Source organism: Herpailurus yagouaroundi, unplaced genomic scaffold, assembly GCF_014898765.1.
Source record: "Herpailurus yagouaroundi ecotype Mexico unplaced genomic scaffold, PumYag 190, whole genome shotgun sequence".
NCBI lineage: Eukaryota > Metazoa > Chordata > Mammalia > Carnivora > Felidae > Herpailurus > Herpailurus yagouaroundi.
The window spans coordinates 11,374,345-11,392,316 of NW_024412421.1; the positions used below are offsets into that span (position 1 = coordinate 11,374,345).

General features: G+C 51.4%; 1 protein-coding gene across 3 annotated transcripts in view; it reads left to right on the top strand.

Annotated features, from left to right (window-relative positions):
* Positions 1 to 602: 602 nt before the first annotated feature.
* Positions 603 to 17,972, top strand: part of NDRG4 (NDRG family member 4) — a 42,870-nt gene continuing 25,500 nt past the window's right edge. The window contains exon 1 of one of the 3 annotated variants that reach the window (XM_040498186.1): positions 603 to 758. In XM_040498186.1, coding sequence (XP_040354120.1) covers positions 722 to 758 — 37 coding nt within the window. In that variant the 5' untranslated portion in view covers positions 603 to 721. The remainder of the gene's footprint in view (positions 759 to 17,972) is intronic. The other 2 variants (XM_040498184.1, XM_040498185.1) reach the window with 2 other exon arrangements.

Here is a 17,972-nt window from a genome sequence, read left to right on the forward strand (position 1 = left end):
CGTGGGCACGCCCCCCGCGGCGCGCCGCCCCCAGCCCAGCCTCCGCCCCCGGCAGCGGCAGCGAGGTGGAGGGGCTCCCGGCTGCCCGCACCTGCACCCGCGCGTTGGCGACGGCGGCGCCGAGGCCCGGCTCCCCGCCTGCGCGTCTGTCTCGTTCACATCACCCTCGGTGAGTCGGCGGCGCCCTCGGTCTTTCTCCCCATCTCCCCCCGCCGTTGCGGCTGCGGCCAGCCCGCCACCCCTGCTCCGCCTCCCCTCGCGACCCGAGACTCGGCGAACCGCGCGCCCTCTCTCTGGGGCCACATTTGGCTTACGAGGGCGGTACCCCCTCCCAGCCGGACGCGGGGACCTCCCCGGGCGTCGCGGTGGGGGAGGCGCGGGCGGCAAGGCCTCTTTGTTCGGGCGACAGGCGCCGGGGCCCCCCCTCCCGCCGCCGCCGGGAGTGTCACCCGCACCCAGCCCGCGCGCTCCCTCCGCCTCCTGGAGATCACCCCGACCAGGTGGCGGCGCGCGCCTTTTAGGGGTGCGCGGTCGTGCAATTGGTGGATTTTTTTAACCGGTTTTGGAGGGGGGGGAGAACGGCGAGGGGGGCGGCGAGAGCGCTCCTGGCTCCCGGCAGCTCCGCCTGCCAGGCTCCTGGCTCTCCTGCTGCTTCGCTCCTCGCCTCCCGCGCTCCTCTCCCGGCTCGGCCGAGCTCGCTCCCCGACGCCGCAGCGCGGAGATGAAGGTGCTGGGACACAAGATCGAACTGCTGACAGGTACCGCCGGCCCTTCTCCTCCGCCGCCCCTGGGCGCGGCCCTCGCCGCCCGCTACTTTCCGAGTTGGAGCGGGAGACCGGCGCGCTGGCCGGGGTTTGGGGCGGCTCGGGTTCGAGCTGGAGGAGGGGGTGCGGATGCTAGCGAATTTCGAGCTTGTGCGCTCTCTGTTCCTGCGCGGAGCACCGCTCCGAGAGAGGACGTGGGGCTGTGTCCCGCCCGGCCCTGCTCCAGTCCGCGGTGCTGGCGTCCCGCAGGAGGGAGCGCGGGTCAGGGGAGTGGCCCCTTGGAGTCTCCGACTAGCCGAGCTGTAGCCAGGCCATCGGAAGGGATTTCAACGCCCTTGCCCTCCAGTCAGTGTCCCCGTCCCCCAGTAAAGAAGGAGCTCCCTGGGCTCCCAACAGGACCCCTGCCATAGGCCTTTTATTTCCTGCTCCCCGTAACAATCTGAGCGCCTCTCCCTAGAAGTTTCTTGCTGGGAGTAGAGGCCAAGTGGTCTGTGAAGTGGGCAACCAGATGGGACCCTGCTGACTGGGGGCTCTCAGCCTTGAGGCTCCTCTGGAGAAGCGGCCAGACACCCTGCTGGAAACCACATCCAGGGTGCTGTGGCTGGAGATCAGCAGAGGACACTGGGTATGCCCAGAAGTGGAGGAGGAAAGAGCAAGGACAGGAGACCCAGTGTCTGAAAGGTGGGAGAGCTCTCCCACTCCTGAGGTTGTGTGGAGAGACTCCGGCAGGTGGAAGGGGGCTAGGAAAGGGAAACACCCAGGGCCACCATCTCCCCCAGGCCTGGGCGGTGAAGGTGCTCAGTGTATCCTGGGGCCATGTGTGGAGTCGGGCACCTGGAAGACTTTGGTTTCTGACCTCAAGGACCTTACTGTCTGGTGCCAGAGAACAGAGCACAGGAACTCTGTTACAAGACAGGGAAGCGGGCAGCAGTGTGGGGGTGCGTTCAGGAAACAGGTTGGAGTCTGAGGGCGCTGGAGGGGAGCAGAGAGATTTGAACACATGGCAGTGTTTGAACTGGACCCTAAAAGACAGAATTTCTATTAATGGAGAGAGACGTGGCATCGCAGGCTAATGGAGGGAGGGGCCAGCTTACATATAGGCCCTGCGAGTGGTGCAGAGGCTGGAGGGCCTGGAGCTGCGAGGGGAGGTCTGGTGAGGTTTCAGGCTGTGAGTGAGAGTTAAGTTACCTGCAGCTGCTGTCTCTTGGCTCCTGGCAAGCTCACAAACAAGGAAGAGGGGGCTGTTCCGAAGCCCTGGAAAACCTGGCCAGGTGCTCAGAAGTGCCAGGTCTTAGTTGGATGAGCCGTGGGGCTGGCCCTCCCTCCAATCCCTTACCAGCTTTTCCTTGTAGAGCTCACTTGAGGCAGGCTGGCCCACCTGACTTCAAGGCCACTGCACTAGTTAATGCCCTTGAGGGAAAGTTTTTACAACCCCGTGGGTGTTGGGAGCCCTGCTCACAGGGCAGAACTTCTGGATCCTCCCCTTCTCCTCTTTGGCCCCAGAAGGCCCTGGAGGAAGAATGCTCTTGGGAGGCATTCATGGGGGCTCCAGTGGGGGTGCAGCTTTGGGGTCCCAGGGCAATGTGCCCTTATCTCCTGGGTACAGGGGTCAGGGACCCGCCTCCCTCACCAGACAGGCTTACCTGGTTCTGGTGGACTCTCTAAGCCCCTGGCCAGGCTGGAACAGGAGCCCCTAGGGCACTGTCGTGGGTCACAGCCCCCCCCGCCCTTGCACCTCTCACCAGGCCCTGAGAGACGGTGCATCCCTTTAGCCTCTGGCTGGTGGTCTTTGTGACCTTCCTCCCAACTCCATCCTGTCCTCCTCCTTGTCCCACAGATAAGGGTTCAAATCCCAGCCCTTCTGCTGACCAGCTGTGTGATTTCAGACAGCTTGCTTAACCTCTCTGGCTTCAGTTTTCTCCTCTTAGAGATGAAACTGTTGACCCCTCCCTCTGAGAGTTGGCATGAGGCTCATTGAGATAGCATGGGTGAGGGGGCTAGCCCTGGTGGGCACCTCTTGGGCTTCATCTCCCTTCTGGAAAGTTCCTCATCATGGAGAACTTCCACCTACCGTGGCTCGTTGGCCACTAGAGAGTTTGGCTCTGTCCCTAACTCCACCTTATCCCTGCTCACATGCATCTGTGAGATTCTGACCTGTCTCCCCTGCTGGATGACGAGCAGGTCAAGGTCAGTGTTGTTCCAAGTGGATTGTGGTGGCAAATAGCAAATGCTCAATCGTTGTTTGAGTCCAGGCTCAGTTGTGTCTCTGGGAGGATTCCTTAGAGGCCCGTAACTCCCTGCCCCCTGTGTCAATATTAGTGAATTGTTCCATTGAACCTCTTGGCTAAAATCCTACTTCTGTAGCTGTTTACAGTTTTCACATTCTCCCCTTTTATCATCATGCCCCTTTCCCCGGTGAGGTTAGTCACTTCTTCATGCAGCTGGGAAAAGGTGGAGCTCAGTTTCAAACCCGGGTCCTGAGCCATCCCGTGTGTTCTAACTGCCCGGCTTCAGGCCAGTCTTCAAGCTGTTCACTTCTTTTTCCCATCTGTAAAATGGGATCATCATGGTACCTGCCTGGTTGTGTGCTTCAGCAATTAGCTGTGAGAGTGTGTGTCAGTGCTGAGTGCAGTGTCAGGCAGACAGTCAGCAAATCGCAGTTGTAGGGCTTTTGTCCCCAACTACCTCCTCAGTGTCCTAGGGTCTCCCCCTTCCCCTTTGCTCCTCTTCTGAAATGTTCCAGTTCCTTCTCTGGCTTCTCCACACAATCCAGATCTCCCTGCAATGTGCTCCTGGGGGACTCTGCTGAGACCTCAATTTCCCGTCATGTGGGACAAATGGGGCATGACACCTAGAGTTGGGCCCTACTGGCCTGACATCACAGCTCTGACATCAGGTAGGGAAGGCCGGGTGCCCCCCACCTGTAGGGCTGGAAGGATGTCCATGAGTTGTTGTGCCCAGTCGGAGCATGTCTTTTTGTTGCAGAGAGAAGAAGCAGGTGGTAGGGGCTGTTCTAGGAAGTTTCACAGGTAACTGATGCATATGGCAGCCAGCATTTTCCAGACTCTCTGAGTCTTGCAGTATAAGGAGGGCAGGGATTTGGGAACCAGAACGGTCTCCTCTCTGTTTCTCAGCTCCTGAGCAAAGTTGTAATTACTCTGAGCCTCCATCTCCTGATCAGTAAAATGGGAATAAGGGCCCTACCTCAGTAGCACTGGGAGGACCCCAGCACACGGCCCCCCATGTGCCCACGCAAGCTTGCTGCAGTCTTCAGAGGACAGACTCTTGGTGCCTTTTGTAGCTTTTTATTTCTTAGTATGATGTGGGAAAGTGGGACATTAGTCTACTTGGAAACAGGAAAGTGATGGCTTATGTGCATTTGCACTCAAACAATATGTCTCCAAGATGGTTTGGAGTCCTGAGGGAGCTCTAAAGTGGTAGATTTGGGGCTCTGATATGGTCCCTTGGGAGCCCTGATGTTGGATGTTGGAAATGTTTTAAAAATACACTCAATGTGTGATTAAAAAGCAAAACTTTTTGCCTGTTCTGTCTGGAATTTTGGTGTCATTTGAATGCATGGAATATGTAGTCCCACACAATTTCATAGACTACCTTTAAATAGTGTTTGATTCTTGGCAGGTGTGTTGACCCACATTTTACATGTGGGGGAAAATGAGAAGCACAGATTTATCCCAGCAGGCTGAAAATAGGATCCCAAATCCTCATTTCCAGTTCATCCATTTCAGCAAACGCCACTGCTTCACCGGTGTGCTCCAGTGTGGGCGGGGCATGCAAATGAGGGGGCGTGGTCTGAAGAGGGGAGGGGTACGCAGGTGGGCCCCCAGCCACAGGTGAGGGTGGGGCGTGCGGAGACAGGCGTGCTGTCCTCACTGTCCATGCGGAGGGCAACTGGCTCAGCTTTTATGAAGGGCAGGTTGGCAATGCTGTATCAGAAGGTTAAAAATATGTGTGATCTGTGACTCAGCAGTTGAATTTTTAGGAATAAAGATGTGTGCAGAGGTGTTTGTTCAAGGGTGTTTATCCCATAGTTGTTTATAGAAAAAAAAAATAAACGGGAGCAATCTGAATGCCTAACAGCAGAGAACGTTAAATAAATGCGGGTGCCATCATACTAGGGAACCCCAACAGCTGCAAATTATGCCATCACAGGTTATTTACTCATCCGGACAGACACTCCCTTATACATGTAATAAGTGGTGACATCACACTTGTATGGCATTTGCCGTGTGCCAGGCACAGTTCTGAGTGCTTTCTATGTATTAACTCATCCCAACAACCCTAGGAGGGACCAGCTATTATTTCCTCCTTTTTATAGATAAGGCATACTAAGGCACAGAGAAGTTAAGTAACTTTCTTAAGGTCACACAGATGTTAAGTGGCTAGCTGGAATGTGAACCAGGATATCTGGCTCCAGAGTCCAAAAGTATGTCTCAAAACTGTTTTTTTGTTTTCAGAAAGAAAAAAGCCTTTTTCAGTATGTAGATCAGCAGTGAAAAAAGATGAAAGAACCTAAGTAGAAATCTTAACAGTGGTTTCCTCCGATGAGTAGGATTGTATGTGCTTTTTACTTCTGTTCGCTCTTCTGCTTCTCTGACTTTTCTCAGTGAATGTGTGTTACATGAAATTCAAGTTCAGTTTTTAAAAACTAAGAAGGAACAGACGCAGAGAAGTGCTGAGTGCTGGGGTTCTGATGCAATCAAGCCAGCGGGAGCCCTGAGGAACAGCCGAAGCCCAGTGCTTTGGAAGCGGTGTGTTCTTGGAAAGCTTGAGGGCAGAGCAGAGGATGTTGAAGTTGGCTTTCCATAGGGAAGAGGAAGTGTTCAGGGGCACAGTGAACAGTTCTGACAAACGTAGGGCTGCAAGACCATGGGGGTGTGTGTGTGTGCACTAGGCTGAATAACGGCTCCCAAAGATATTCAGATCCTAAGCACTAGAACCTAGAAGTGTTAGATGACAAGAGACCACAGGTGTGATTAAGGTAAAGCACGTGAGATGGGGTCTTTGTCCTGGATTAGCCAGGGGGGCCCTGAATGCAAGCACATGTATCCTTACGAGGGGGGAGGCAGAAGGATACTTGACCACAGAGCCCGGGAGAAGGCAATGGAATGCCCTGCATCAAGATGCTTCACTTTCTCCACACTGCTGGCCTTAATGATGGAGGACCGGCCAGGAGCCAAGCAGTGCAAGGAGCACAGTTCTAAACCTGGAAAGTGCAGGAGAAGAGATTCTCCCCTCGGATCTGCATAGGAAGGAAGAGTGGTCCTGCCAAAACCTTCACTGCCGCCCAGTGCCATGGAGTTTGGACTTCTGACCTCCAAGACGATGAGACAACGATAGGCCTTGTTTGAAGCTGCTGAGGTTGTGGTGGTTTGTGACACCCAGGAAAACCAATCCTGGGGTGTGCACATCAGACCCAGGGCCTCGGCCCCTGTGCCGGCCGGCAGCACAGGGTGGTGGTCAGACTGTGGGGTTGGCATCTAGAAAGCTGGATCTGACCTGCCCTGGCCATGTGACCTCAGGCTGAACCTGGCCGAGTCCACAGGGTAGTCTTTTTTTTTTTTTCCTTTTTTTTAAATGTTTTGCTTATTTATTTATTCAGAGAGAGAGAGAGCAAGCACGAGCACGAGTGGGGGAGGCACAGAGAGAGAGAGGGAGACACAGAATCTGAAGCAGGCTCTGGGCTCCAAGCTGTCAGCACAGAGCCTGTCGCAGGGCTTGAACTCACAGGCTGTGAGATCATGACTTGAGCCAAAGTCGGATGCTCATAAAACTGAGCCACCCTGGCGTCCTGACCTCTTGAGGGTCAACTGAGAGCCCTGCGATGCTGTTTTCTGAGTAGGAGAGCGTCACAGGAGCATGGACGCAAAGCTGGTCTCTGTGTGGTGACAGAGGAGCTCTTGTTGCATTCATCGTCCAGTGCCCGAAACCCCAAGCCACAGATGAAACGTACACTCCAGCCAGAACGATTACAAGCCCCGTAACAAACACTTCTGAGGACTTACGTGCTTTTCCAGTTCACCTTTTGGGAGAGGCGTGGCAGGACAGATGCTGCGTGCCTGGTGGTGCGCCCTGTCTTAGGCAGGTGAGGTGAGGGGACCCCAGCCTCCTTGGACAGGACACAGGGCATATTTCTGGGATGTCATCTCCCTACACAGGGGTGGGGGTGGGCGTTCCATAGCCACGTCTGAGGTTTGTAGCCAGGATCATATTCTGTGCACCTGAGACAGTTTCCTGACAGCCTACTCCAGGGGCCAGGCTTGTGGGTACCAGAAGTGGCTTTTAGCAGTCTTTTCCATGCTGGTATTTAGGAGGAGAGATGTCCTGTTGGGGCCCAGGGGCCTGGGGGTGGAACGGGGAAGCTGCTGACTCTCCATCAAGTTCCCTGGAGAATCCTGTCCGCCCCACCCTGAGCCATACACCTGCCTTTCCTCGTGCTGAGAGTAAGAGCTCTGAGCTCACTGCTCCCAAAGCCCAGGCCAGCTCCAGAGTATTCACTGAGAACTCGGCCCACTTGGTCAGGGTGGAAGACGTAGTGGTCGGGGGTGGCCCCGAGGTCCCTCGCGATCTGAAGTGGTCATCCAGGAGGACTGCAGGCCCTGAGATGTTCCGGGTTGGAAAAGCCCTAGGCAGCTCGAGTGGACTGTGATGTTGCCTTTTGGGTGTGGTGGGCAAGTCCTGCCCTCCAGCCCATGAGCCCTCTGACCCCACACCCAGGCCTGGCTGCCCCTATGTGATTGCAGGGTGGGTGGGTGCTGGGCCAAGTGGAAGAAAAGACCTCGGACCTTCTGTTGGGTCTCCTGATTGCAGAAACTGAGCCTAGGGTGACAAAAAAGGACACTGTGGGGCAACTGTGGCATATGGATGTAGGGCACACGGGGCCACCGGACTCTGTCTCTCTCTCCCCCACTCCTACCTGTTCGGGTCTTTGGGTTGTTTTGGTTCTAAGTCAGGCCCTGCCTCTCGATGGCGAGTTGGCTGCTGGCTCACAGACCATCCTCCCCATAACCCCAGCGAAGAGCGTCCCCAAGGATGCCAGCAAAGGCCTGGTCCTGACGGGAGCCCGAGGCCCTCCCTGCACCCTCCGAGGCCACGCCCTGTGCTGTGTCCCCCTGGTTTCCACTCTCTCACTCCCACCTTGCCGCTGCTTTCCCCTCCTCTACTTTCTCTGGGCTCCAGCCCTGGACACCTCTGTCCTCACTCACCCCCTGGCTGGCCCCATCCGGTCGCACGAGTTTGGGCACTGCCTCTGTGGTGATGTCAGCAGCCCAGCCATTGGCTTCTCTGTCTGCTCAAGGCTAAACCTGCCTTGAGAGAGCTTCCCAGCTCTCTCCTCACAATGGCTCAGAGCAAAACCCAAGTCATGCTTGACTCTTGTCCCTCCCCCGTGCCCCACATCGATGGCCGACAGCTCCCACTGGTTGTGCCATCAGGACACGCAGAACCTGAGCGCTCCTCCACCTCCACTAGCCGTCAGGTCTCTTCCAAGTCATTGCAACTGTTCTCCCTATTCCCGCCCCCACGTCTGTTCCCCCCAGAGCAGGTGGAGGGAGTCTTTAAGATGGAAATCCTCTCACATCACCCCTCTGCTCAGAACCCTCCAGCACAACTCACTCGGAGGAAAACCAGAGTTTTCCCAACAACCTTCAAGGCACAACATGATCTGATGCTTCTGCCCTTACGTCTTTGTCCCCAGGTCCTTCCCCACCCACCCACTCCCCGGCTCCCCTGAACGTGCCAGACAAATGCCTGCCTCACAGCCTCTGCCCTTCTCTCTGGCCTCAGTGCTCCTGCGCGTCCCCAGAGCCCTCTCCCTCACCTCCGTGCGCCCTGTTTCAGGCTGTCTACCCCCTTCTCTGACACTGCTTCCTCTATTGACCTTGGCGTGTCTGACACACCATAGATTAACTCAGACTTGTTGATGTTTATCTCCTCCCGTAGAAAGTTCCACAAAGGAAGGACATTTTGTCTATAATAGTATCTTGTCTCTGGTGCCTGGAACAGTGCCTGGCACATAGTAGGTGCTCAGTCAATATCTAGTGAGTGAATGAATGAATGAATGGATTTTCACCTGAGCCACCTGGCCACGCCTGGGAGTGTGGTTATCTCTGCCTGAACCACATGGATTGGGAATGGGGGGGGGGGGGGCAGGTAATGTTTCATAAAAGGAAACCAGGTGCCATTCCAAGTAGGAAAGACCTGGGTGTTGAGTGAGTCCTGACACAGGGCTCCCTTCTGTAGACATTGTGTTTGAAGCAGGAAGACTCTGGGAGTTGCTTGGTGTGAGTCCTTCTCTCCTAGGTGAATGTTGTTCCCCAAAACACTAATACGTTAGGCATTTCACAGGGGCTTCCTGTGAAAAAATACCCCGTAAGAAAGTTGCTCCCTCCTATTCTCTAATTCGGACCATATTGCAGACTCGTGAGCTGGACGAGGCTTGCTGCCTTAGCTTACCTCTTTGGATCTTGCATACAGATCCAGGACAAGTATATCTTTGTTTCTGGGAAATCTGCCAAATGAGGCAGATACACAGCTGAACTGAAGCACCAGTGTTAAAGAAACTTGAGAATCTGTAGCAAAAAATAAAAAAAATTAAACTGCCACAGTGGGCTTTTCAACTTTTTAGGTGGGTCCCGGTTACCCATATCAGCAAGGTTACTGTGCACCTGTGAGGGCTGAGTGAGAAGGGGCTGGCTCCGTTGAAGAGCTAGCGGAGAGCATTGCTTCATGGAGTATACCGTCCACTGGAGAGAGGAAGCTGCAAGTTCTGGCCGAGCTCTAGCATTCCCCTGGTTTCCCTTGGGCAAGCCCTTTCCTTTCCCTTGGCTTTCTGCCCCTTCAGCATGTTAGGGTGGGCCTCCAAGAAAAAGGCCCCACATTTAGATACATTTCAACAGTATGGGGCAGAAAACCCCAAGATACTAATAGATTAAACAAGATAAAAGTGTGCTTCCCTTCTTTATAAACAGAGTCTGAAGATAGGCCATCCCGAATCATGGCTTCATGATTCTCAGGTACCTAGACTCCTTAGTATCCTACCCCAGGGCCCAAAATGGCTGTTCAGGGGCACCTGGGTGGCTCAGGAGGTTAAGCATCTGACTTTGGCTCAGGTCATGACCTCGTGGTTCACGAGTTCAAACCCTGCATCAGGCTCTATGCTGACAGCTCGGAGCCTAGCTTCACATTCAGTTTCTCCCTCTCCCTCTGCCCCTCCCCCGCTCACACTCTGTCTCTCCCTCCCTCTCCCTCTCTCTCTCTCAAAAATAAATAAATAAATAAATAAACAAACAAACAAACAAAATGGCTGTTCAGGCCCCCACCTGCACATCTATATTCCAGCCGGCAGGAAGGAAGATGGATTAAAGAATAGCATGTCTCCTCCCTTTAAAGTCACATGCTTCCATTTACATCTTACTGGAAGAATGTTGTCACATGGTCATAAATAAGTTTTATTGCCATAATCTACCTGCCTGTCTAAAATGTAGGGATCTAGGGGTGCCTGGGTGGCTCAGTCAGTTGAGAATCAGACTCTTGATTTTAGCTCAGGTCTTGCCCTCATGATCAAGAGATCAAGCCCTGTGTCAGACTCTGTGCCGAGAGGGGGGTCTGCTTGAGATTCTCTCTCCCTCTCCTTCCACCCCTCCCCACTCTGTCTCTTTCAAAAATAAATAAATTAATTAAAATAAAATAAAATAAAATAAAATGTAGGGATCCAGGGGTGCCTGGCTGGCTCAGTTGGTAGAGCATGTGGCTCTTGATCTCAGGATCATGAGTTCAAGCCCCACTTTGGGCGTAGAACTTACTTTAAATAGATGGATAGGTAGATAGATAGAGACTTAAAAATGTAGGGATCTATTATTAAGGAAGAAGGAGAGAACAGATATTGGGGGACAATTAACAGTCCTTGCTACAGTGGCACTTTTACTGGTTCCTTACCGTAGCTGCCCACATGGAATGTTACTGGGTTCTAGTTGTGTCTCTCCTTGGTCTGTGTTTAATTCTTGGGGCCATGTTGTGCAAAGAAACAGAGCTCCCACATTGGTGCTCAGCCTCCATAGAAGGAAATTTTATGAAAGAGCTGTGTTATGGCAACTCTGAGATGCACATCTTTTTTGTACCCTCTCACGTCTAAAATGCAGTCTGTGTTGGGGAGACGGGCTCAGCGGTGCTGTCCTCGCTGTCTCGTGCACCTCAGAATCTGTGGTGGGGAAGGAAATCCTGGAGACAGCAGCAGAGCCCCAGTGGGAAATGCCACACCACCAGCATTCCTGATGTCAGAGGATAAGCACGCAGGCAACCACAATTTCAAGACAGTGACTCAGGGACATCGACCCTGGATGCGGAGAAGTTTTAGGAAGACTTTAAACCATTTATTTCACGTGTAGTTTCCTTTTTAATTTACAAGAGTGATAGATGCTCTTAAAAATCTGGGTCTAAAAGAGTGAAGTACAGGGGTGCCTCGGTGGCTCAGTCAGTTGAGTGTCTGACTTCAGCTCAGGTCAGGATCTCTCTGTTCATGAGTTCGAGCCCCACATCGGGCTCGGTGCTTACAGCTCAGAGCCTGGAGCCTGCTTTGGATTCTGTGTCTCCCTCTCTCGCTGCCCTTCCCCCGCCCTCGCGCTCTCTTTCTCTCTCTCTCTCTCTCTCAAAAATAAAGATTAAACATTTTTTTCACAATAAAATAAAAGGGTAAAGTACAAAAAACTAGCTAAAGTAAGTACAAAAGTTCTGAAGAGTAAGAACTCATTATGTGAGTAGCAGTTCTGAAATTACTTTGTGTGTATATACCAGTAATGAGCAAATAAGTGAAACTATTATGGATAGTGAGAGCCAGGTTTCTTATTATGGCAGAAAAAATAACAAAGAAAGGGGGAGAAGTAGAAAAAAACTGTTGTGTTGGGGTGCGTGGCTGGCTTAGTCGGTGGAGCATGTGAATGTTAATCTCAGGGACATGACTTCAAGCCCCACATTGGGTGTGGATCCTACTTAAAAAAAAATAAATTAATGGGGCGCCTGGGTGGCGCAGTCGGTTAAGCGTCCGACTTCAGCCAGGTCACGATCTCGCGGTCCGTGAGTTCGAGCCCCGCGTCAGGCTCTGGGCTGATGGCTCAGAGCCTGGAGCCTGTTTCCGATTCTGTGTCTCCCTCTCTCTCTGCCCCTCCCCCGTTCATGCTCTGTCTCTCTCTGTCCCAAAAATAAATAAACGTTGGAAAAAAAAAATAAAATAAATTAATGAAAAATTTATTTTAAAAATAGAATTAAAGGTGTCAGTATATATGTCATCTATTTATTTATTTTTTAAGTTAATTTGTTTTGAGAGAGAGTGCAAGTGGGGAGGGGCAGACAGAGACAGAGACAGAGAATCCCAAGCAGGCTCTGCACTGTCGGAAGAGAGTCCGACGCGGGGCATGAACTCACGAACTGTGAGATCATGATCTGAGCCGAAACCAAGAGTTGAACTCTTAACCGACTGAGCCACCCAGGTGCCCCTTAATTTCAGATTTATACACACACACAGATGGCTAGATATACAAGAGTGTGTTAGCATACTTACCTACATATCCTAACTCTGCTTGTTAAGACAGCCTGGAACAATGGAACCCCAGTGGCAATGAGCACACTAGTGCCCAAATCTTGGTTTCCTTTTTTTTTTTTTTTTTAAGTTTTTATTTTTAAACAATTTCTACACCCAGTGTGGGGTTTGAACTCACAATCCCGTGGTCAAAGAGTCACGTGGTCCACCGACTGAACCAGCCAGGTGTCTCCAAATCTTGGTTTCTAAATAGCATTCTGCAATATGAAGAAACTGGGCTCTCTGGAGGAATGGTTGATTCCAGGATTCAGGCAGAGAAAATATGAGATGAGTTTAGAACATCATAAGGAACCAGAAAACTTGAAACTACTCAAAACATAATGGGTGTGTGGTAAAAGAACTCAACTCAGAGGACCCAGCTTGGAGGAACCCCCAATGACCAAATCTGACCCGGTGTAAACATGAAATGATGATTGGATTATAACCCATTGACTAGAATAACTATGCATAAGTCCATAGTAATGTAAATAAGTAATTGGAGGAGAAAGGACAGCTCTTTCTTACAGAAGAACTCCAATTAATAAATGTAGAAGGGATGGTGGAAATAAAAAAGTGTCATTAAGAAAACACAATAACGACTGTAGGCAGAAGTCGTCAATGGTTGCTACGGTTAGTGGGGAACATATGACGAGAAACAGGAAGTTGCATAATCTCAAAATACCTTCCCACAAGATACTTCTTAATTATAAAGAGAAAAATAATAACATTACACTGGAGAAACCTGCAGACACCACCTTAGTCAAGTGATCAAGGTCAGTGTCCCTAGCAATAAGACAGACTGCCTGCCCCTACTTCCTGATAGGGTGTGGTGAGAAGGGCACGTGGCATCTCTTCTATTCCTGCCAAAAATGCATAACCTCCGTCTAATCATAAAGAAAACAACAGACAAACCAGGGCACATGTGTGGCTCCGTCGGTTAAGTGTCTAATTTCAGCTCAGGTCACCAACTTGTGGTTTGTGAGTTTGAGCCTCACATCAGGCTCTCTGCTGTCAGCACTCAGCTCACCTCGAGTCCTCTGCCCACCTCTCTTCCTGTCCCTCTCCCGCACGTGCTCTCTCTCAAAAATAAATGAACGTTAAAAAAGAAAGAAAACAACAGACAAACCCAAACTGAGGGGAATTCTACAGATTTAACTGATCAGTAGGTTGAGCCTACTCGATTTCAGCCCAGGTCCTGATCCCAGGGTCATCCGGGGTTGTGAGATCAAGCCCCGCACCCATGCACACAGCCTGCTTAAGATTCTCTCTACATCTGCCCCTCTCCCCCCCCCCCACCTCGTGTGCTCTCTCTCTCCGTCTCTCTAAAATAAAAAGTAAATAAAACAGTATTTTCAAACACAATTAGGTAGGTACCTTGTGGTGCTCCAGGTGTAGATGTTCCATTCTCCTGACATTCATTTGGGTTGTTTCCACTTATTTTACTCTTCCAAACAGTGACTCTTTGCACACACTGCCTCATGGTGTATCTTGCTATCGGGATAGAGACCTCAAGACAATTGCAGAGTTGACAGGCCTTTGCATTTTTACAAACTACCGAGTTGCCCTCCAAATAAAGTGGAACCTCTGCAGTCCAGCCAACGGTAGGTGAAACTCTGCCGCTTCCCCACAACCTCACCGACACTGAATACCATCAATCTTTTGATACTTTGAAGTCTAAGAGAAGAATCATTCACTCATTCATCTCATTCAACAAAAACATACTAAGTGCCAGCAGAAAATTCTAATGACCCGTTTCGTTATGATGTAGGGATGCACTGGGGAAGGGCATTCTGGGTGGAGGGAGCAGCATGAACAAAGGCATGTGCTTCCTGTGGGTAGAATGGGCTCACGGGGTCAGCTGGGGCTGTTAGCTGCAAGGGTCAGGATCCCCACATGGCTGCCTTAAGCACGGTGGAATGTGCTGGAAGGGTGAGTGAGTGTGTGTGTGTGTGTGTGTGTGTGTGTGTGTGTGTTGTCAGGGTGGCGGTGGTTGTGGGGAGATGGGAATTCATAGGCCTAAATCAGGAAAATCAGGAGAACTGGTCTAGTTCAGGTTGAGCATGAATCAAGGGGCCATAACTAGAGAGAGGAAGTGGAGGCTGGACCAGAAAAAAAAATCATATCCCCCGTAGCCTCCTGTTGGATATCTAGTGTGGGAGGCAGAATACACATGGAGTGTGGGGGGTTTTTTTAAGCAATTTTTTTTTTATTTTGTTTTACTTTATTTTTTGAGAGAGCACACAAGTGGGGGAGAGGGACAGAGAGAGAGAGGGAAAGAGAGAATCCCAAGCAGGCTCCACACCAAGCACAGAGCCTGATGCAGGGGATCCATCCCACAGCAGTGAGATCATGACCTGAGCCGAAATCACTTAATCGCAGGCGCCCCTGGAGTGTGGGTTTTAGAGCACGGCTCTGGGTTCCCTTCTGGGATTTGCCATGGGGGGAGGGGAGGGCTGCACCATCACTCCCGCCTTGCACCTTCATTTTTTTTTCTCATCTGTGAAATGGGGATGCCGAGGGAAGGTCCAGTCCCCATCCCGGCTCCACCCCCAGTGCTGTCCCAGCCTTTTGAGGTCAGGATGGGGACAGGGAGAGGGATAGAAGGGGCGAGCTACTGTTAAGCCTCCAAACCCCTACTTAGTGCATTTGGAAATTGAGTTCCTCATTTCTGGGGTCCCAGTTTCTGGGGATTCTTTTCAAACCATGGTGCTGGCCATGCGGGGGTGGAAAGGTGTTTGGGTGCACAGGCTTAGACATGCGTCACATGCCCTCCTGCCTTGTCTTTCTTTATCTGTGGCACAGACCCTCCGCCGGGTGGAGCTGGCCAGTACCAGTTTGACCCTGCTCCTGTTGCAGCCTATTTCATTTGCTTGTGGCCTTTCCCCTAATAACAGGACCTTACAACCAGGACTTTTAGGGGCACAGCATCCACATGGCACCTTGGACCATGACCTTGACCATGATCTGCCAGAGGCCTTCTTAGTCTTGAGGTGATCAACCATTGCACAGTCCTGCCTCTTTTCTCTTGGGGTTCAGTTTCTCCCTGCCCCACAAGGTCTGGATCACATGTGTGGTTTCTCCTGCATAAACTAACTTCACTCTGTTTATGTCTTACCTTTCTTCCGCTTTGGTTCCTGTGTTGCTCAGTGGGACAGTGATGGGTGTTTTGGTGTGGGGAAGGGCTCTTCACTATGCAGCACTCTCCCTGCCCAGCACCTTTCTCACCTCTGGCCCCTGGGCATTAAATACTAGTAGGAGTCCCCTACCCAGTTGCTAAGACAACAAAAATCCCCACAATAGACTTCCAGACATCCCTACCACTGTCTGAGCAGTGCTTCCATTCAGCGATTGCTCTGTTAGGATACGTAACTACTACTGAGCAATTTAATTGGTGTATTTATTGAATAGTTTCAGGAATGACCATAGTAATCACTTATATATATTTTTAAGTTTATTTATTTATTTTGAGAGGGGTAGGGGCAGAGAGAGAGAGAGAAAGAGAGAATCCCCAGCAGGTCCTGTGCTGTCAGCTCAGAGCCAGACGCATGGCTTGATCCCACGACCTCAAGATCACGACATGAGCAGAAATCAGGAGTCAGACACTTAACTGACTGACCACCCGGGTGCCCTCTGTATTTTTAACACTAACACATCTGAGGGTTTACATGGCCCAGACCTCAGCATAGAATCATATTTAAAGAAGCACAAACCAGGGGTGCCTGGGTGGCTCAGTCAGTTAAGTGTCTGACGTTGGCTCAGGTCATGATCTTGCAGTCCATGAGTTCGAGCCCCGTGTTGGACTCTGTGCTGACAGCTCAGACCCTGGAGCCTGCTTCAGATTCTGTGTCTCTCTCTCTCTCTCTGCCCCTCACCCACTCGTGTTCTGTCTCTCAAAAATATATAAATAAACATTAAAAAAAGATTTCCTCTTTCTAGGAAGGAAGGAAGGAAGGAAGGAAGGAGCACAAACCAGGAACCAAAAGTAATTTAAAAGAAATGCAGGTCCTCGTCAAGAATCACCCACACCCACGCAGCTCAGGAGTCCCTGCCGCTGCTCCCAGCTCCCGTTTGCCCTGTGATGTGACTCTGTCACCTGGTCAGAGAGGCCATGTGTCCAATCCCCCTACTGCAAACATCCGTGTAACCTTCCTGCCAGCAGGTGTGAATCCAGCAAAAGACAGCAGGAAAATAACCCAGAGTTGCCTTGTGCACAAGGAGGAAGTTAAGCAAGACCCTGATCAATCACCTTTGCTAAATTCTTTTTGTCCCATCCAGGGTGCCAAAGTCTTCCATTTAAAAGGCATTTTTCTATCCATTGTCTCTGATGCACCTCTGAGGTGGGCAAAGGAAAGCTCATGCCCCAGTTTGCAGAGAAGCATCCTTTTAGTGGTTTTGCCCAAAATAAAGTGAGTGACAGGGAAGAAATACCGGCCATGGTTCCAGTGACTCCAGGCCTCAGCACCGAGAATTTGGAGAGTTAGAATAATCCCAGGCTTATATGGATCTAACGTGCTAGAATCAGGGATCAAAAGGGAGAAAAAAGGGCAGGGTGAAAAGAGCCATCACTGTTGCTTCCCAGACCCCTGGGGTCGCCCACCCAACCCTGCCCTGTGCCACCTACCTCCTTGCAGATCTGACCGCGGCTTCTTTGTGGGAGGTCGATAGGAATCTCTCTTCCCCTCCCTGCCCAGCTTTGCTTTTCTTTTTAAAGTTTATTTATTAATTTTTTGAGAGAGAGAGCCAGTGTGCAAGTGGGGGAGGGGCAGAGAGAGAGGGAGAAAGAGAGAACCCCAAGCAGGCTCCACACTGCCAGCCAGCACAGAGCCTAATGTGGGGCTCAAACCCACAGACCATGAGATTGTGACCTGAGCCAAAATCAGGTGTCAGACACTTAACTGACTTGAGCCACCCAGGTGCCCCCCGCCAGCCACCCAACTTTTCTGATATATAATTGATATATAACTTTATCTACGTTTAAGGTATACACTGTGTTGATTTGATAAGGAATTTCATTTTCCTTTAACTTCTCATTTAGCTGCCTTTTTTTTTTTTTAACCATAACTTTCTTATGAAGAAGCTTCTAAGCCAGCACCCTGTGGGAATGTCTCTGTTCTGAAGCCCCACATCACCACCTGCTGGGCCCTGGGCTGCCTGTTTTCCATGGGCTGAGACACTCCCAGCTCTCTGAATTATAAGGTTTCTCTCCATCCCCCTTCCCCACCACCCCCTCGATCACAGGCCATCTGTCCCTGCACTGCCCACTCTCAGCCCTTTTAATAGCACCATCCTTGGGGAGGATGGTCTCCACAGTGGTTTCATAACAGGCTTGGGTGAGGGTGGGGACGCCCCAGTGCTGCCAAGGCGTTTAATCGAGTTGGTTATTCAAGGAGACTAGCAGCTAAAAAAGTCCTAATGGGGGAAGAGTTTTCCAAGGTGGGGGCCCTTCTTTCAGCTCCCCACCCAGATGGATGGATGAATGCACACATCAGAAAGGATGGAAGAGAAAGGGGGAGGGGAGAGGATGCCTTTCTAAAAATACAGCCCATCTGCATTGTGTTAGCTGGTTTCCCCGGAAACCACTGGGAACAGAGAGCTCCAGCATGGCTCAGAGGTGCAGG